This window comes from Periplaneta americana, chromosome 13 (genome assembly GCF_040183065.1).
Source record: "Periplaneta americana isolate PAMFEO1 chromosome 13, P.americana_PAMFEO1_priV1, whole genome shotgun sequence".
In the NCBI taxonomy this organism is placed as follows: Eukaryota; Metazoa; Arthropoda; class Insecta; order Blattodea; family Blattidae; genus Periplaneta; species Periplaneta americana.
Window position 1 is genome coordinate 102,775,108 of NC_091129.1, and position 22,418 is coordinate 102,797,525.

The 22,418-nt window shown below is 35.4% G+C and overlaps 1 protein-coding gene across 1 annotated transcript in view; it reads right to left on the minus strand.

Annotated features, from left to right (window-relative positions):
- The window catches only part of LOC138712189 (putative inorganic phosphate cotransporter), a 36,934-nt gene that overhangs the window by 6,236 nt on the left and 8,280 nt on the right, over positions 1–22,418 (minus strand). The window contains exons 4-9 of the mRNA XM_069843696.1: positions 20,907–20,991; positions 14,400–14,623; positions 9,947–10,096; positions 5,948–6,080; positions 3,686–3,841; positions 634–719 (exon numbers count right to left, since the gene is read on the minus strand). Coding sequence (XP_069699797.1) covers positions 634–719; positions 3,686–3,841; positions 5,948–6,080; positions 9,947–10,096; positions 14,400–14,623; positions 20,907–20,991 — 834 coding nt within the window. The remainder of the gene's footprint in view (positions 1–633; positions 720–3,685; positions 3,842–5,947; positions 6,081–9,946; positions 10,097–14,399; positions 14,624–20,906; positions 20,992–22,418) is intronic.

A 22,418-nucleotide genomic window follows, 5' to 3' on the forward strand; every position in this document is an offset into this window, starting at 1 on the left:
ATAACATGAATACTTATGAATAATTTGAAGTTAGAAATATGGTCGAGCATAAAAAGTCGTATGAAACTTGCCTATAATGGTAATTAAGACGCTCGTATGAAAATTATGAAACTCGCTTGCGCTCGTTTCATAAACAAACATACTCGTGTCTTAATTACTACCATTATAGGCTCGTTGCATAATGTACTATTTCATAATAGACAATCATTATTCTTATCACGTAGGTCTACACAGAAATAGATAAATTGTATGAGAACGTTATTCTAGAAATGTCTAGAGTTGGTGCCGTTGTTCTTGTGTAAGTTATACACACTGAAATCAGTGAAATTATTTAACAGTTTTAAACAAGAGTTAAGGAAATTAAAAAAAAAATGTATTCTTGTAGTAAATATTACTGAATTATAACAGTAATGTAAGTATATAATATTGTTCAAACTTCAACAGATAATGAGTGTTTTTATAAGACAATGTGGAATGACAGACACTTCACACAGTTATAAACTCTACTCAATAATGACGATGTTAGAAATATGAGTATGAAGCTCTTTATAAGAGATGACATGAGACTAAATGCACGAGAATTATGAAGTGACTTTCGACATAGCTTAGCAAACAGTTATTTCTGTAACGTACCTTGTCCTTCGTTATGGCTCCTGCTATGAATCCGGAAAATGCATTAAATAAGGAACCGAGTGTAGCTTGTATGCCAAATATTGTTCCTGGAATCACATAATTTATATTTAAAACGGTAAGAACAATAACTGTTAATAAAAACCCCTAGAAGCAATCATTAGCAAATTCTTGTACATCTCGTTACAAAAACTCTAAAGAATGACTAGAAAATTCTTACATAGTATATATAGAATTCCCGTTAGGAAATTGTTAAGCGAATTATATTGAAGTATTATTTAAAATACATATGTAAAATCTGTGGAACTATCTTTTTATATCTATAGAAGAGTCAGTAGAAAATCCTTGTCTGTTTAGGTTAATTATTATACATACAGTAGCGTGCAAATTAATCCGAACACGACATATTTTTACATTTTGTGTCATTGTTGGCCTCACAGCTGCTCATACCGCTTTTATTGACATCTGTAGTACATGTAATTCCATTGTTGAAGGTCTGTCGTTATTATTTTTTTATAATATGTGACATTTTGCCTGTCGTTTTGTACTTATAAGCATTTCAGTTGTGTTGAAGACTTAATACTGCAATCCTGTGTACATTCTGTCGTCTTCACAAATGGATACAACTCCACGAAAACGGTCTAAAATTATAACATTAGCAGAGCATTCTTCTATGACACAGAGGCAAATTGCTGCAGAATGTCACATCGGTTTGGCTACTGTTAATTCGATCATAAAACGATACAGGGAGACTGGATCCATCACACCCCAGAAAAAAGGAAACTGTGGCCGAAAAAGGAAGACTTCACCTGCAGATGATCGTTTAACTGTCAGGAAAAGTAAATTAAATCCTAGACTAACTGCTGTCGACTTAACCCGCGAGTTAATGGCTACCACTGGGGCGAATATTCACGTCACAACAGTGCGGCGTAGGCTTTTGGAAGCTGGACGAAGGGCTCGTAAGCTTATTAAGAAGCAACTGCTAACCCCTGTTATGTGCAAAAAACGCTTAATGTGGGCAAAATTACATCAACACTGGACAGTGAATGACTGGAAGAATGTACTTTTTCCGATGAGTCTCATTTCGAGGTCCACGGCCACCGTGTTTCTTACGTACGGAAAGGATCCGAAAAAGTAACAGCAGCTCATCTCCAACAAGCACCCAAATACTCCCCTAAAGTAATGTTTTGGGGTTGTTTTACACATGAAGGGCCTGGAGCATTAATACCTATCAAGGGAATGATGAATTCTGACAAATATATTCACTTATTGGAAACCAGAATCGTACCCCGGCTGCAAAAATCATTTCCAGATGGCAGAGGTGTGTTCCAAGAAGACCTGGTACCATGCCATACGTCTCGAAAAACTACAGAATTCTTCAACAAGAAGAATATTCAGGTACTCCCCTGGCCAGGCAACTCACCCGACATCAACCCCATTGAGAACTTGTGGTCAATTTGCAAAAGAAGAATGCAAAAAAAATGGACTGTTCTACAAAGGAGAAGATGATTTCTGCCCTCATTGGTGTATGGTTTCGCGATGAAGAAATGAAGAATATTTGTGGGAAATTAGTGGAATCCATGCCAAATCGTCTCAGAGCTGTTATTAGGAACAAGGGAGGCCACATAGATTACTGAGGTATGTCTTAGATCTTTTTTTTTATCCCGTTTGAGTGTTTTTGCATAAGTAATTACGTTGTTCGGATTAATTTGCACGCTACTGTATAATGGTGATTAAGTAACTAAACGTCTAAAACTAAGTAGCTGTTGTAGCATTGTACACTGTGCTTTGTGATAATTGGAGTGATCGTAATTTTTCGTCAGTAAGTCTATATTTACAATGTCAAACTCTCTGCTGAGGTCTAATAGTATCAGTAGGCCTATTGTAATTTTACATACGTCCATAGCTTCTCGGATGTCTTCTATTGCTTCCAAAAATGCAGTCACTGTACTACTATGTTCAGTCCGAAAATCCTACTGATAGGCTATTTGTTAAGAAGTTTATGTCTGGTGTACCATATTTGGAGCTTACATTTGAATTAATTAATCCGTGCATATAAGGTACCTGTGGGTATTAAGGCCCAGCATGTTATAAGGCCTGCTACCTAGTTTTCCCATTAGTTATACACTTTTTAAAAAGAGAGCAACAGCTCTTAAGACCTATTTCTTCTTGCATTCGAGTAAGGTATAAATAAATTAGATTCTCGTTCTTGTTTGTAGCTGACTGGTGGCAACAAGTTATGTGTGATTATTTCTGCTTTCTTCATAAAATTTTGCAAAATTTAAGTTGATATTTAATCGTTTTACTGTGTGTTATTAATATATTAAATGTACGTTATTGTGTAAACATTAAGAAGTTTGGGACTACCGTGAAACGTTCGCTAATGAGCATATGAGCACTCCATAAATTAAAATTGGCACGTAGTAACAGAGCAGGAAATAAGGCCCATGAAATAAATACGTGGAAACGCCCACAAGTTCATAGAAGTCCCTGAACTATAAACTTAAATCTCTGAAGCACAATCTTTTTTGCAAGAAGTGAAACAAACGAAAGACTGGCAATTCCTAATACAGAAAGAGCATTGGATGAAATATCAACTTCAGGATTTTTAAACATCCAGGGGATTCGGATGTGTTCTGTCTGCAAAGAGAATTGTTGTAGATATACATGTGTGAATGTTGGGTGCACGACGAATGTGTAGGTCTCACTTAGGAGAAAACTGAAGACTTTGTATACCCAAATTGTGGTCAATATTTATATTCTTTATTGTGGGCCTTAGTATCTGTCACAGCAGGATATAAGGCCCAGTGACATGATGTTAATTTTCACTGCTCACAGAATTTATGTATCTGTTTGAATATTTATTTGAAGTAAAATATTATAGGATAACTATAAAAGTATGCTATTCCATTACTAAAAATTACTAAACGTCTCCATTTCCAAGAAGGAACATTGTTTTCCTTAGGTTACCTTATTTCAGTTTCGTATTTCATATTTCTTGATTCGTCATATTTCTTAACCGTTTGTAGTTACGTAGGTTGCTTATTGTGCATACCTGCAAAATTTGGTGCTAGATCGTGAGGGTTGGCTACAGAGCTGCCCACAGAAGCACCATTGAAACCCAGACTTAGTGTAAGGCAGATGATGGAATAGTATGGATTGCATCCCATTACAGCCATCAGAAACAAGAAGAGAGCAGGCACCAAGTTTGCTGTGAATAATACTTGTGCTTAGAAAATCTCTGACAAGTCCTAGATGATTACTTTAATGCAATTTTAAAATATTAGAGATAAATGTAAAAATGTAAAATATGAGTAAAATATAATAAGTTATTTATTCAACAGATACACTAGTGTGTGTATATGAGTATGTACGAGGGTAACTCAATAAGTATCCGCATTCTCCTTATTTATTACAATAGAAAACTTACAATTATCTCATTTTTCAACAGTCCCCCTTGCTTCTCAATGCACACGCTTCCTGATGCCCTCAGAAGAAAAAAAATTGGCTGATTTTGAGTAGCATGCCACGTATGCAGCGCTTCACTTCTTGGTCTGTGGTGAAATGAATTTAAGTGGACCAAAAAGATTGAAATCTGACGAAGCGAGGTCGGAACTGTATGCACGATATTCCAACACCTCGAAACCCCGTTTCTCAATAGTTTGAGGAGTATGGACAGCAGTATGTGGGCGCGCATTGTCATGCAATAAAAGAACTTCTTCCGACTTCGCGTTTGATTCGAATTGTAGGCTTCAGCTTGTTGCTCAGCATCTCACTGTATTATCGCCGCGCTCTCATGGTTAACATGTCGGCATCATACAATAACGTGCGGTGTGCTTTTAAAACATAATTTTGCCGACCGATTGTTGCTCTGTAGAGGCTCATTCACAATGAAAATTAAACATAACGTAAGCGTTAACTTAAGAATATAAACGTTACGGTAAAATCAAGAAGTCTTACCATCATTCACGATGGGAACATAAACATAACCGCAAACATACTTGGTAACTATGGAAACATAACGACGCCATTTCCTCATATTCTGTGGTATACTTCAGCGCTCCACGATTGTGTTCTGTTTGCAAATCACGTAAGCATAAGCATGAAAGTTTGGAGTTTGCAAACTTTCATGTCAACGTCTTACGGTAATGTTTATGTCAATGCTTATGTGAATCATTGTGAATGATCCCATTTGGTAGCCTGGACGCAAACTTCTGTGTTTATGTTACGGTTATGTTTAATTTTCATTGTGAATGGGCCTTAGGTTTCACTCTAAGCGTCACGTTGTCACGTCTACTTCCTCGATAAGAATAAGCACTAGTTTATGTTGTTAAATGACTATTATTATTATTATTATTATTATTATTATTATTATTATTATTATTATTATTATTTCATATACGAGTACGTTGACATTCTTAACTCTTAATGATAACTCTTTAATAATAATTTTTAATCACAACCTTAATTAATTTCATATTGTGGTGTGCCGATAAGCTATTAATATTTGACTATATTTGTACTATATGGACTGCAAATGATTTTAACTAATGTAACATGTGTATTATAGACCAAATTAGGTTAAGCTAGAACAATTCACTTTAGCAAGATCCGAAAATCATAATAAGTTCCATACCATAAGGAAAGGTTTTCATCATAAATGTTCATTTAACACTTTACATCTGAAGATGATACAAATGTATCGAAAACGTTAATGTAAATTATTAACTTTTAAGATAAGCAAAGGTGGCATAGTAAATAAACAATTATAGTCAAACACAACCTAAATGTTCGTCCTCACCACAAGACATTGCAACCTCGGTTTTAGTCCACGTGAACTAGACAAGTAGGTGTCATTTAATAATGGAAGCACCTTATTGGTTGCAATATTGAAATTGAGGCGAGTGAATGGAGCGGCAACATAAGAAATTGAAAACAATAATGCAATTAAATTTCAAAGACCTGCCGAATGTTATGCACGAGGCCGCTCAAAGACCTGCCGAATGTTAACCATGAGAGCACGGCGATAATAACGTGCACTGTTTATTGTTGAGCCCTTCTCCAAGTAATGTTGCAGTAGGCCTATTGGCCTTTGTAAGTTCCAAAAAAGTGTGACGGTGGTAACGGAGGTACGAATATTTTTCCCTCTCACTTAAACGCTCCACATTAAAAAATATAAGGCCAGTAGGCAAATAAAACAATTAGTAGGGGCGGTTTTAAACCTTTTTCCGACACTGTATATTGCATACAGAGAGGCAGAGAAAGATGGAAATAAATTCAGATACAGAATGTATTGACAATTTTATGGAATACTTACAAAAAATGGCTATTATTTTCCTGAGGCAAGTAGTAGATATAATTTTTCTTGCACCAACAGCATCCGTCACTTGACTGAACACTATTCCAAATAGAAGTCTTGCTAGGTATGGCAGTGCTATCAAACCTCCTGTCTAAAACAAGAAGTCACATAGTTCGTATTCGAATGAAAAAAGACATTATTCTTTGAAATATGTTGCTATAATAATATATTCGTCATCGTCATCAACATCACACTATCATCATCACCAGTGCTGTCATGGAGGCTATACGGGGCTATACAGTTTTTTTTTAATTAATTGTATAGGGAAAAGAAAATTTTGTCTCTACGAAGCCATATGGCATATGGGTGCCTAAGTTTTGCACGCGGAGATCTGTACAGATCTTAGATCAGCCGTGGCGAGAACGTGACTCTCGTGACATTGTGGCTGGCAGTGATAGCTGTGCATTTCGCTTGCTTCTAACCTCCGCCAACCCCCACCCCCTCACTCACTGGAGTCAAACTCCGTTCCATTTGTATTTGTTTCTGACCTGCGAGTGAATATGTCTCTCTCGAAGCCATGTACGAAAGTTCCAAGTAGGATGAGAGGACGCATTTTTTTTTTTGCTGTCAATATGATGAGAATATTAAATGTATGATTTGTTCACAAGTATTACGAGGAAAACGTTTGTATAACATAAAATAGCATTATACTACATGTTACTGATGAAACATTAAAAGGTTAAGTGTTATTGTTATCATCATCATCGTCATCGTCATCGTCATCGTCATCGTCATCATCGTCATCGTCATCGTCATCGTCATCGTCATCGTCATCATCATCTCCTCTGTACGTCGACCCTTTTTCAGCAGATGTACGAATAATGCTGTTAGCTCTTCAATTTGAACTCACTGATTTACTGTGTGATGTCAAATGAAAGCTAGATGTAAGGACTTGACAAATGTTGAATTTTCAAATCTTTGCCAAAAAATAAATATCCGAAGCTTCGTTCTTTCGCTTGCTCTGTTGAAGCCATTTTCGCTACAACTTACGTTTGTGAAAAATTATTTTCAACAATTAAAATAGTAAAAACCAAATTTAGATCACGACTGACAGACAAATACTGTACCTTCGTGATCAACTACGACTGACAGTAAGTGACATAATTCCTGATTTTGAAACTTTGTCGCAGAGACATTCTGAAGACAGTTAATTTTAGGTTGTGATATTGTTCATTTATTGTTCATTCTTTCTTCGTTACACGTACTAAACATTAGTTTGTAGCCTTGTACTGTATAAAATTATATTTAAGTGCTTGACGTAAGGAAAATGAAAATCCGTTAATAAGTCAGACAGTTGCTTCACTTCCCCTTCGGGTGTCCGCCTTCCTCCACAGGTGCTATGCATGTTGCAGGTTACACAGTGGCTCGGCGCACGATTACATTTTCGCCACCGCTGTCTTAGATCATCTCTTGCTGTTTCTAATGTATTTTGTTTGATGTTTATAAACAAAAATTGTCCACCTCTGCAGCACTGGAATCCAGAATTATATAAAATAATGGTTGAAAAACAAGAAGTGCTGCAAATACACACTCCAAGCTTCATCGAGACAAGCGTGCATCTGCGGTGGGGCTACATGTGTATTCTTTAAATCAAGCTTGTTGTACAATTAAAATGTAAGGCAAAACAATTTCTTTACGTCTTCTTTAATATTAAAAAAATCATTAAATGACAGTCGGAGATATAGAGAGAGGAGAATAAAATATTTTTCATGGGAGAAAACAGGGGGTGGGGCGTATGGCAAAGAGAAAAATTATCATGACAGCACTGATCATCACTAAATTCGTCGTCGTTGTGTTGCTAAGGAAAACAGCATAGTAGTTTATTTTTCTAATAGTGATAATCAAAGACCGAAAGTTCAGACATTATAAATCTTTAAAATAGGCAGGCAAAAAGACAATACAAATAACTAATATAGGCGAAGAAGGCAACAAAGAGAAATATAATATTAAATTTTATATATTTAACTATTTACCTGGTTAATCAATCGGCATATTTATATTGACTTTGTGGTGCATGTTTTGTTGTAATTTTTAAGTTTGAAATGTTTCTATCTATACTTGACAACAATTATTGTATTTTTTTATTGATTACACATTACAACCAAATGTTTTTTACGAAAAAATTATCTCTCAACATCCACAAACGTTATAGGAGCAAATCGGAAGCACAGCAACATAGAAGGGTATATTTAAACTTCAATACATAACTGTATTGCATAACTGTCCCTTTGTAGAAGTTTTTTAAGTTTGTTCAAATCATAATTTTTGAGAACATACTCTCTTACATTTTTCCCTTACGAATAAACCCTTTTGCCCCGTGTCTAATCGTTTCACTGCATCTTCATAAATTTCACTGACTTCCACAGAAGTTCTTCTCTTTCTTGAAGTCGAGTGACAACTTCTCGTAGGAAACCCAACTCAGCTGCAATGAAAGTTACACCATTTTACACCTCCGTAGACCCCAGAAGTTTCTCAGCTGCTGTGATCGATGGTGCTTCAGAGCACTGACCACCTTACTTATAGTCGTGAAATTTGAAACAAAGTAAACTACTCTTGAAATCCATGTTCCCCATCTTGTTATGGTAGGCTTGGGAGGCAGAGCTACACCTGGAGCAACGTCTTTAAATGTCTGAATTCGTGACGGGGATTTCAGAAAGATTTTCTTAATACCGGAAACCAATTTGTCGACATCTGGAAAGAAGCACCGAACCTCTTTTGACACCCTGTGGAATCCATGGGCTATGCAGGTCACATGAAGTATGTTTGGAAATAACGCTTTAAAAGTTATTCCAGTCTGAGGTGTGGCAACAATGGCCCGTCTCGCGTTACTTTGTGATCAGCAAGACATTGGGCTTAGAGGTCATCGTGAAACTGTTTTGGATGACGATAATGATAGATAATAATAAAGCGAATTTTGTTGAAATTTTACAACTTATTGACCCTCACAACTTTGCTGCTCTAGAATTTCATGCTACTTATCTGGGGTCTTTTTGTCGTTAATAATTATAGAGATTGTAATTATTTAAGTTGTGTCATGTAATTAATTGAGTTGATATATAATTAATTAAGTTGATATGTAATTAAGATGATATGTAATTTAGTTTATATGTAAATAAATTAAGGTGATACGTAATTAATTAAGATGATAATGTAATTAAGTTCGTATGTAATTAATTAAGGTGATATGTAATTATTTAAATTGGTAATAGTTGGGTGAAATAGAAGTACTTATAAGTTAGATTTACTTTTGCTTATCGTAGGCATTATTATAGAATAATTTTTATTTATAGTCCTAGGTTTATTGCATCTACTATTTATAGATTTACGTTTATTTTATTTTATTTCATTTACGTTTATTTTATTTTATTTCATGTAATTGTATATTATATACCACTACCACCGGGTGTATACCCAATTGTAGTGTTAATAAATACATACATACATACCCAGACAGAAGAAAGTGCGGTATCAACTAAATTGCGAAAGTTGTAGAGTTTGAAAAATGTGAAAATTTTCAGATGGTAGATATTCGCAGTCGCGATAAATGCGAATTACGTAATTGTGCCTTAAAGAGGGAATTTCATACCTTACGGTGGTTCTCTGATCCGCGATAAAATGCGAAATATAGGAGTTTCTGTGAATAAATGCGAAATTATAATTTCATGATTTTTTTTTTTTTTTTTTTTTTTGTATGCACTTTGGTCAGCCTTTAAATTTTTCTTGCATTTGGACATCCTTTGGTGTCTGTTCCAGTCCGCCTCCCCCCCCCCCAGTTTTAAGCGTCTAGAACCACAACTGAGAGACAGAAAAAAGCAAATTAATATTCCCATTATTTCAATCCCAAAGTTGTAATTTGTACAGATTCAGTTTTAAATTTAAAACAGTTGTAACACATTTAAAAAAAAAGGCATTCTGCTATATTTCCGGTCATTGGTGATAATGAAGTCTATATCTTACAGCGTAGATGTCAAATCCCAGAGCTTCTTTTAAGAACTTGGGTCCATAAGTAGCTGGGAACAGTATTCCCCAGGCATCACCAGTGAAAAGAAAAACCAGTGCTATGACGTGTCTAGAAGTAAGAACCTTCTTTGCTGGGAACTTTGGTACCTATAACAAAAAGAATGTGAAGATTATGAAACTTCCATCAATATAAATTACATTATCTTGCAAGGTTTCCCGTTCTCTCCTATAAATTTAGTCCACCTGAAGACGTTAAATCTTGAATAAAATTGATTAATCCGTTTATTTAATAATACGATTTTCGTTTTCCACGCACAAAAATATGCATGTATAGTTCGACTCATATAAACCATTACCATTTTAAAGTTTCAATTTCTCTTTTATAGATATTATGATCTCTGTGGTCCTGGGAGAATTTATATTGGTACCACTGGCACGATTGTCCATTGTTGACATTGATATGGTTATAATTGCAGAACGTATGTGGTGTTAGTTCGCCTTAATAGTAGGCCTACATACAGTCACGAAGTTTGAGTTGTTGAGGATACTAGGAACAATAGACTGTGCCAGTACTATTTTGCATTGTCTGTGATGAGGCGATAGTAGCGATTCTAGTGGTTAACAATTATCTATGGATGCATATTCCCTACGTATTGAGCGTCGTGACTGTATATACTAGACAGTGGTAATATCGCAAAAATGCAGTACTCACTTCGACAGCGTGTTTTGGCAATATCAGCATTTGTATACAATGTAAGAATTCTGTAAAATAAAAAAAAAAAAAGAACAAAGAACTTATTGATATTTTTATTTCTTTAGAACTTTCTTGAGCCGAAATTACTCCGTTGACACCGCATGAACTCTGTTGACCTGATTCTACGCCTAATACCACGAGGATATCTCCGTAAGAGGGCGTTCTACATATTTTTCACTGTAGTTCACTCAAAGTGTGTCGTGCGTGTCTATTATCACTTTAATAATGCAGAACTGGCGAAAAATCAAACGGATTGCCGTACAAGTCTGTATCTACTCTGAATTCCGCAATATTAGTGAGAGAAGCCACGCAGCACGGCTAATTTTATACTCAACTTTGACGCTCTCATGCCCGTAGCGAGAGAAGGTGGCGTCATTGGTTACACCTAGCTACTGTCACGTCGCTGTTATTTCCGGCGTGGCTCCGCCTCTTTGCTTACGTCCTAGTAAGAGTAGGTTCTATGAAGAGTAGGTACATATAATCGTTCGCCATTTTAGTTCTTTCATTGCCAGTTGCGGTTAGCAGACGACGCTATTTTCCGCACCGTTAAACATTATCACGTCGTAGCACCTATGATAATCGCATTGTACATTTTAGGTTTCATAGATAAATATCTAAGGAAAGCATAGAAAAAATTCGAAATTAAAAATGTTTTTGGGAAGGGAGAAAAAATTACTAACTTCGAAGTGTCGTGTTCAAAATAGACATTGACACCGTCAAAAATTTTTCTATTTTTAACTTTAGATGGGAGTCAAAGCGAGAGAAATGTTCAGAAAGAATTACTTTTAAAAGAGATTCCTATTCGAAATCTGTACTGTATTAGTTTCCCAGTTACTGGGAGTAACATATGAGCGGACCTCAATTTGCAGAGTAACAACTTAGGTCGGTTAGAACTGTGGATTCTCATAGAAAGTCCGGCCCTTCGGCGGGGCAAGTGGGGCGGGTCACCCCAGGCCCCGCGCTTTGTGAGACTCGCTGCCGGAAAAAAATTCAATCTGTCGATTACGTTCTTGTTATAATATTTAATGTGAGAAACTTAAAAATAAATAGCTAAGTGAATGTTGAGATAGCTTTTGTATACCTACAATTGTGTTGATGTTGTTGTTATCTAATGCCGGGCTTTGGCAATGAAGCCATTAGCGTTCTTGCTCTCCAATATTTCTCTGTGGTGGATCCATCAGGTAGAACTTCACAGGTTTGTAGATCAAATGTTGCACTGTTTGTTGAAGGTTTAATTACCAGAGTATCCAGCTGCATGGGTCTAAGTCGATTGTTACCCTTGATTCTATTATTATTATTATTATTATTATTATTATTATTATTATTATTATTATTATTATTATTATTATTATTTTAAACAAATACACCTAAAAGAGCGCGGAATTAAAATTTGTACTGTTGTAAATTCTCGTCTGCTTGCTGCAAACGGCAAGGAAAGAACAAAAATGACGGACGATTATACCTAGTATCTATAGAGCCTTAGGAAGTCCATAACGAAATCAACAGCGAATGACAAGACGCACATGTTTAAATGTAGCCGACTTGCAACATGATTGGCTGCCGGAAATAAGAGCGACGGGACTATAATAATATTAGCATTCGGTTGTGACTCATAGCGTTGTTACCAACCCCGGGCTATAAGCTTGAAACGGTGGAACCAAAAAGGTGTACTAGTATGGCCGCCAAATTACCCATAGTTCATCTCTTTTTTCGGTATGTTAAACAGCTGTTATGTTCGTGGTATTACGATTACGACTTCTGTTTTGTATTGTGAATATTTTGAAAGTCTAGTAAAATTAAGCGGGTGTTATTTTTATAAAAGCTAATATTCTTTTCTGTTGGTTAATATAGTGAACACCAATAAAAGAAAGTAGAAATGAAGTGTTCAGTCCATGTAACAACCATAATACGTTCAATAAAGCTACAGTGAAATGTACATTAATGTAATAATCTACTAATTTACTCCTGTTCTCTCCACATCCATTCTAAGCCATTTACGTAAGACAAAATATAATTTTTGAAGCGTCATATGTTAGATGAGCATAGGTGGACATATTGTGCTGTTGAGTCTAATTTTTTAAATACCCGGCTTTATAAAATACCGCAAGTTACTATACAGAAAAGTACATTTTTATAGTACAGGGTGAAGGTCAACCATGACATATAATTACGTAAGGTTGTTCGACAATAAAATATTATAGGCTGCAGTATTTTCAAAGAGTGTAGGCTATTATTTTTATCGTGCAGTTGCTACATGGCCTAATACTGGTAAATTACATTATTTTTTAAATATAGGCTATAAAATATTTTATATTTTTATATACAGTACAAAGAATATGTACAGTCCTATTATAATGCTAAATTACATCTTTAATGATGAATTATTTTATTAATAAATGTTCAGAAAAGTGTAGGCCACATTTTTATATAGGTTATGTAGTAGGCCTATCTTGTTATAGATGGACCATTATACGGCCTAACACAGTACTAAGTTATATAGCTATACTTTATCATGTCTAAATTTACAGAAAAATGAGAAAAGTGTGCATTTGTTACATAGGCTATAGCCAGTGCTTTTCTTCTGGAGAAAAAAGTGCTGGAATTCTGTGTAGAATTATAACAGACTGGGAGGTGATTACTATCCAGTGTCGTTTTTAACCTCCTTTTCGCCCAACTTTCTTGGTGTGTCAGAGTTTGATGACAGTTCTGATGATGTTGAAATTATATAAGGAACTTCTTTTAGAGTCTCTGGATTATGATGCCGAACCTCAAAGGGAAGAGAAAAAACTGGGCTAATTTGTATATGAAATCTTATAGACTATAATTAAATGCACTGTACTTCATCATTGTTAAATTCTAAATTTATATAGGTGGATGATATGCTTACATTTAGTCTTTCCACATGCAAAGTTGGAACTGCATTTGATTTCAGTCTAACACTAGAGCAGGAGGAGGACCTGTCAAAACATTCTTCCAGGAAATGTTGCGAACAAATAACGCTTCTTGCCGTTGGTTGCCAATTTGGCTTATTTATAAATTTTAGCCATTCATTTTACGACTTAAATCTTTCGGAAATCTGTAAAGAACGTAAGCCATAATGGTTAGGCCTACATACTATTATATGAATTACATTCATTATACATAAATATAACAATACAATGCTTAGATATGAAAAGTCACGGCATTTCCTGAAGATTTTGGTTTAGTTGTTACACCACAAACGCAACAACTAACCATTATAAAATGTGAATTAGACATTTAAATTTCGCTATGTGACATAACAGCCTGTAGCAAAATTAAATACTTGGTGGTATTTCGCGGAAAATTATGGGACAAAAGGTGTAGTTTGACGTCACATCCGTCCCATTGCTTGCAAGCATTTCCTCTTGGATCGCTCTCTCCTTTCTTTTTATCCTCTCAGGTTGTTACAGTAAGTAATTGAAATTCTACCGTATTTTGTTTCACCACGGATGCTGAAACGGGTAGTCCATACTCGATGGGAGGGAAGAAGTAAGAAAATCCATTGCCCAACAGCTCATGTAGGCTAGGCTTTCCTGTTTTAAATATGATTTAAATTAATAGATGAAACAAATTAGATGTTACTGGTAGGAAGACAATGTATATCCTCAGCATAAGAGATAAGACAAAGATTTGTTTAATAATTAGCACACCTGTTAAAATAAGCCAAGTACTTACTTTCGTAGTAGAAAACTTGTAGCCTAGACTTCCCTCGATGTATATGAGTTCTCTCGCTGTTATTCGAGGATGCTGTTGTGGTGTGTTATGCATCAGGAAGAACCAGATGACCGCTATTACAAACATGATTGCAGCAGTAATGTAGAATGCTGCCCTCCAACCCCACTCACTCATGATAAGTGCACATAATGGATATGTCACTATAGGGCCAAATGCACTACCACCTAGAAAACATTACATGGTTATGTGGCTCAGTTTTACATATTCCTCTATTGACCTGGAGGACGTGAAAATTCTAGAGAAGGTGATAAATAGGGGGTTGATTCATATGCACTAAAAACGCAAGTATGCGGTTAAAAACTAGGATATAAGTATGTACTAAAATACAGTGGGGTAGCATGAAATTTTGAGCAGGGGAAGCTAACTCAAATTCTCTTCCATATACATATTGGAAAAATATAGTCTTAAAGTAAATAGTAGTCAATGTCAAGTTAGGAGTCCGAAGATTGGTTGGAACCTCGTAAGTAATACCAATAAGGCATCACCTGAAATGGTACGTAGTAAAATATGATTTCATGGTTTGCACATATCTCTAACAAATAGACACGTATACGTATAATTTAACACTAGCTCACTCTCTGTCATATTTAGAGAAATCACAATATTAACGCTCAATAAATTCAGTATTATACAGTATAGTAATTACATAATTATGCGTCTGTCTTGGTTGTGTCCTTCATTGATAGCAAGGGAGTCGGTCGTTTGTTTTTTAAATCGCACTTTTGTTCATAAGTCAGTTTTGATAATGGAATTGTCCTAAAATTTCAAGTAAATTAGTGTCAGCAACAGTTATTTCACTCATTATTTATTATATCAGCCACAATACACACTAACACTTCAACTAAACACAACTCACGAAAGGGATAACTCGGAAACTAAATTCTTTTCAATGTTAAAGCTAGCTTCTTGAGAGCCTTGCGACCAGGGTAATTTTGTTAGAAAGAGATGGAAATTCTGCGGGTAGGGATACATAGAAGAATGAGGGGATCGGAAGCTGTTGTGTGCAGACTTCATGTTTACTGCTGCATCACAAATCATCCTGAGCTGCCGCATCACAATATTTAACGCGTAAATATAAATTGTATTAAAATTAATAAATAATTTTGTTCATAAACTGCAGGTTTGTTATGAAATTATTATTAACTGGGGAAGGTGAGCCTTTTAGCTTACATTGACGCTACGCCACTGCTAAAATAACAAAATATGCAGATAAAATTAAAAAGAAAAACTTAGTTTCTTTTATGCAATTGCTTTTATTGATTCTTCTTTCATTCACCGATACTATGTGTCTACACCTATTTATTTGTGTATGCCTGTGTGTGTAGTCGGTGAACAACAGGAATACCACTTGAATTTAATAACAACATTAACGAAGTATATATTTAAAGGAAGGTTATATGCAATAAAAGAAAAATTTTACTAGAGATAGACGAAAAAGAAATAAAAGCCAGCCCCTTTATTTTCAGTAGCCACCACGTTTCGTCCAGACATACAAAGAGGAAGCCATGCGGGCTAAGATAAAGATACATTTACTGAAATATATTAAACAATATTAAATATCTATGCAGTGCAAACACACGTTTTCAGAGACGCAATGATATTCATTTAAAAAGCACATTCGAATTTCTTCCTACAACCGCTTTTGTTAAAATTGTGTGTTAGTCGTAGTGCCATAAAATAAATCGAAGTCTTAAAACATTTTGAATTCAATAAAATACAATTCAAGCGGCACATACAATTTTTGCAGTGGTTTTACCTTTACGAGTTCGTTTTGTTGTCGTTCAGTGCTCTTGCGAATGCATTAGAAAATATTCAAATGCATTGAAAGGGTTTAATAGGTTGAGAACGAACCCTGCTCTGTAAAATTATTTCGTAAGCTGGTAAACAAATTTGAAGAAACTAGTTATCGATAAAAGCGATCGAGTAGACCGAAATTAGTAGGGAATAAGAATTTTTCATGTTATAACAAACTCCCATTTCTTTATGAACAAATTGGTGTTTTTATTTTTGCAGAATATAAAATTTTTCCAAAGTTATGGTCATTTGAAACTGGGAACTTACTTTAGAATAACATTATAAAGGGAGAGATGGATGTATAGGGAGTTGGGTGTGTGGGTGAATAGGTAGGTAGATGGATGGAGAGATAGTGAGATGCGTGCATATGTAAGAGATAGATAAGTAGATAAATACAACAATGTACAGTACATGGAAGTTTAGTACGTTATAATAATATTCTAGATTTGAAGTTCATTATATAGAATGTTCCGCATTACGAAAGCATAAAACCGGCAATATCGTGATCATAAATAAATAAATCTAAAATTGGCAGAATTTCTTACACTAAGTACTTTTAAATCAGCCTCTTATTAATTATTACATTATTAGGTTAAATGAAGGTATTAACGCCATGCAGTTTATAACGCCATCTAATATTTTGTAATTAGTTAACGTGAAAATTTGCGTTGGCAACCTAGTCAGAGAAGTGTGGTGTTTGGAGGAATCTTTCTTAACCCTGCGTTGGTGACGTGGGGTTTGACACACCACACCTTGCTTTGTTTTTTGTTTGCTACTAGATCACTCTGGTTTGTTACGTGGGGATTCGTCTAGCTGCTTGCAATACTTCCTTTAGTATGTTCCATTTATATTCAGTAAAAAGCCAAAAAATGAAATGGTCTATCTCAAACCCCACGTCACTACTGATGTAATTTTTTTCAGGTCACCAACAATGAAACGGATTTCCGTCTTTAGTGCGAGTTTAACAACCTTTATGTTCGACCATGCCGAAATGTAGTAATTATACACCTGGTAGCAGTCCTTTAATGCATGTCAATAAAATACACCTATTCATTAAAGTTCAGGTTTTATATGCAATCGAAAGACAACTAGCAAAACGTCACGCAGGCTGGAAATCCAATACTGTCGCAGAAGGTTATGTTCTGTTACTATAATAATTAGCGTTAATTGTAAATAATATTCAAATAAATTTAATTTGTCATCTCGTTTTTCAATGTCTAATTCAATTTCAAGGTTATATCAGGTTTAACGTTTATCTTACTCTCTAGGTTATATCAAGGTCGTCGACATTCGTTGCCCGGAAAAAAATCAATACTTTCGCGTCTGCGCACATCTCACAATTTACGAGATTGCACAAGGTCAGTTCGCTCCCCAGTCACATAATAATAACATGAATACAGTACTTATGGATAATTTCAAGTTAGAAATATGGTCGAGCATAAAAAGTCGTATGAAACTTGCCTATAATGATAATTAAGACGCTCGTATGAAAATTATAAAACTCGCGCTCGTTTCGTAAACATCCTCGCGTCTTAATTACTATCATTATAGGCTCGTTGCATAATGTACTATTAAGTGAAGATGTTCGCGCTTGAGCTGATTGTCCAATGATGTGAATATTGTATTCTGCATGAAGTCAGTACATATAATTGAATTTAAAATATAGTAAATGATAAAATTTTATGATAAATTTGTTTATGTGTGTTCTTGAGTTTAGTGGAGTGGTGTTGGTTTAAAATTTATAATATTATATTATGGTAATTATTCGTTTAAAATAGGATTTGCAACTGCAGTAATAACGCCATCTCGCTGCGAGAATAAACTTTGATTTAGTATGTAATAATAGCAGTTAGTTTAATCGTCTCCAAATTAAGGATAATCGACCGGTCTTGGATACCACGAAACCTGCGATATAAGTAGCACAAAGAAAACTGGATTCTTCACTATGTGAAGACGATTGTGCATCACTTAATGACAGTGACCTTGATTTAATTTTTTTAAGTTGTGTGGTAATGAGTATTGAGACATTTGTGTTGTCCCTAATCATTTATAGTTTAATTCTACAGTATGATATTATATTAGTCACTTTGCTTATAAACTCGTTTCTTTGTTCTAAAAAATAAATATCTTCACTGCAGGTAATAGCGCCAGTATGTGTCATAGTTTTTATTTACTTGTATTGCTATAAAACTTCTTGACAATTACAATTTTTTAAATGTGCATTCCATATGAAATGATACAAATGATTAATATCTAAAATAGTGGTTCCCAAACTTTTCGAAGGCGCGACCCACTTTTGGCCGAGACTTCTGTATGCGACTCCAACTACCGAATTGGTAGGGTACTTAACCCTATTCGAAAAATTCAAATCCCTGTAAAATCGAAAACAATGATAATTTTACTCAAAATTAGTGGATAGACCTACCACCCAAAGGGCGACCAAAATAGAAGAATATAGTGCTACAGTAACACGAAATTTTACAGTCGAACATAATTTCCTGTATCCTACTTTGCTGATATTTTCGATCACTTAACACTTTGAATAGTAGTTTTCAAGGCCAAGATATTAACATAACAACCTGGGATAAAATCAAAGGCTTTATAAATAAACTTGATTTTTGGTCGACATCAATTGACAAAAAGGAACGTGATGCATTCCAGTGCATTAAAGAACTCGTGGAAAATTTAGCTACATATGATACGACAAATAGGTACTGAGTTTGTTTTTGCGGACATGCAATTATGTTTGTTGAATATTTTCCGGAGGACACTCAAAACAATACGACAGTCACAGATGGATACTAAAGCCATTTTTAGACAGTTGCGTTCAACTGGATAAAATTAAAAAAAAAAAACTTCATTTCTGTATGTACGTACCTACTGATGGAATGTTGAAACTAGGCTTTTTCGCAGAGTGTAGACCAGTTTTGGATCAAAATGAAAGTGATATCACTATGTGTGTATCAAATACAGAATCCAGATTTGAGAGCTGCTTTCTGAAAAACAGGCGTATTTGGGTGAATATTCTGAAATGGGTAAATGTATATCCCGGCTGATTTAAGGAGTTTCTTGAAAATATTAACTGATTACTTTTGCGTTTAATTAACTAACTCTCACATGTTTTAGTTGTAAACAAAGTATAAAAGGATTGATTTTTAAATTTATAATTAAAAAATAACGTTGAAACGTCAAAATGTAACTACGGTCCCTATGTCCCCAACTACATTTTGTTCTGTTTTACTAAGTTTTTCTGGGAATGTTTCAATTTGATTTTATTTCCTCGGCCAAGATTATAAAAATAAATAGTTAAAATATTTATGAAAGACAGGAATTGTTGTTTGTTTAATTCTGAAAGGACACGACTTTAACGTAAAGTTTGTCCCCAAAAATTTCGTAACGCCGGTCCCTCGAAATAAAAAAGCTACACAAAAGACAATTTTGCTTCATGTGGTAAATTTTAACGGTTGGTAATGATGAGAGGTTAACATGGCGCCAGTTGAAAAACTTTTCGTCCATTATCGTAATTTATTTTATTGAAAAATACAAAAACCATCACTGATGAATGTTATGTTTTCTATTGGTAACACCGGTCCCAGGTGGCATTAAATATAGTTACTGTATACTAAACTTTCGTAGTATATGCAAAACATTACAATGTTTGTCGACTAAAAAATCTAACCTCCATGATATTTTTAACGATTTATTTTGTCAGAACTATTGCGGAAATTATACTAATTTGTAACAACGGTCCCTGTAACATCGGTCCCTTTATTGTAGGACGAGGTTTCATTTAACATACAATTATTAAATATTGGTGTATAAAGTAACTTTGAATATTATTTAATGTGATTGTTTATAGGAAAGAAAAAAAAGTCTGATGATGAAAGTAGGAAATATGAAAGGGAGAAGATACGTAGGCAGAGGGCAAATATGACTGAAGAGGAGTTGCAGAAAAAAGGGACTAGGCAAAGAATATAAAAAAAGAAAGAAAATAGCAGATGTGACTGATCGTGAAAAAAGAAATGTTCGAAGACAAGTGAAATATGAAGTACAGTTTAGAAGATACCTTAAACAATGGGCTGTAAGGGAAAGATAACAATCCCTTGGCTTTTTTTTTAATTAGAAAATCTCACATAAAATTTTTTTAAGCTCAACTGATACCAGAATCTTCAATAATAGGAGCAAATGTAACCAATGTGAGAAAAAAGTACACAATTTAATATAATAGTATTTTTTCCAGTTTTGTTATTCATATTTGCCCATTTCAGAATATTCACCCATTTGTCGCATTGATAAAATTAATTTTTACTTTAGTGTATAGGCCAAAATTTTTATGTTAAATGTTTATGTTGTGAATACATAGTAAGTGTATGTTAATAATACATTTTTGTTTTATTTTATAAATCGTCTCGCGACCCCCCTGAACCATTTACACGACCTCTCTTGGGATCACGACCCAGTTTGGGAACCACTGATCTAAAAGTTCAATATTATTTCTGGATAGTTGTAACCCATTTTTGAATTGATGGCGTTAGTACCTTCATTTACCCTACAGCAAGACCACAGCTTTATATGAACGAATTGAGATAATTAGGATATATTTAATTAGGATAAATGCTAATTAGAGACAATTTAATAATTGTAACTACTTACCTATTATGCACCAAAGAAATTTACTCTTTTCATTTAATGGGACCCAACGAGCAATGGTAGCGTGTGCGGCTGGATTTACAACACCCTGTACAAATTAACAGATTTGATTATGACTTGTAGACTGCCGTCCATTAGAATTCTCTGGAATAGTCTCCAGGGAATACGGCGGGGTAAAGGTAAGTAAATAAATAGCCGGAATAACATTAACTACTATAGTCAGTTGAGTTTGCTCTGTGGTAGCGCGTCTGCCTCCAGGCTAGCCGGCCAGGGTTCGATTCCCGGTGAGGTCAGAAATTTTCATCAGAACTCAGCGATTACCATCTTTTCTTACACCTCAAGAAATGCCTGTTCGGTCAGCATTTTCACAGTGACAGAGAGGTGCAGACGGCTATCACACACTGGTTCCGAACCCAGGCGGCAGACTTCTACAACACAGGGATACAAAAGTTGAACCCACGGTATGACAAATGTCTCAATTCTGGTGAGAAATATGTTGGAAAATAGCTCAATTGCTGTACCTGTTCCAATAATTCTTTCCATGAAATTGTATTTTCTTTCTCTAAACGGCCCCAGGGGAACTTACTTTTTGGATGAGCATCGTGTGTGTTTATATTCGGCCTGGGTGGCGCAATCGGTAAAGTGCTGGTCTTCTGTGCCCGAGGTTGCGGGTTCGATCTCGGCCCAGGTCGATGGTATTTGAGTGTGCTTAAATGCGACAGGCTCATATCACCAGATTTACTGGCATGTAAAAGAACTCCGGGACAAAATTCTGGCACACCGGCGACTCTGATATAATCTCAGCAGTTGCGAGCGTCGTTAAATAAAACATAATTTACAATTATACATACATGAAGCGGCCGGGTAGCTCAGTTGGTAGAGCAGCTGGAAGGTCCGGGGTTCGATCCCAGGTAGTGACAGGATTTTTCTCGTTGCCAAACTTTCAGAATGGGCCCGAGGTTCACTCAGCCTCCTATAAAATTGACTACCGGGTCTTTCCCGGAGGTAAAAGGCGGTCAGAGCGTGGTGCCGACCACACCACCTCATTCTAGTGTCGAGGTCATGGAAAACATAGGGCTCTACCTCCATGCCCCCCAAGTGCCTTCATGGCATGTTACGGGGATACCTTTACCTTTTATATACACATATGTACAGTAGTGCCAAAGAAACCGGACTGGTGAAATTCATGTTCTGGGAATAATAAGCTAATTAAGTAGTAAAATATCGCTGCAATCGAAAAGTATTGGGAATAAATTTGAATAAGGAACAAAAAAGTTTCCTTCCCAGGATTCGAACCACGAAAGTCTTAGTTACCAGTCTGTCGTGCTCTGGAGTGAACAAGGCTCTGAAATCAGCTACAAGGGTCGGTCTGGTTTTTTTGCCACTGCTGTACATATCTGCACACTCTTATGACGGCGTTATAAATCGACTTTAATTTTATTCTATTTTTATAATTTAATTCAAGTTCTAATTTGTTTCCCAGCTAACCTTAAAATATAAGTAGGCCCTAATCAA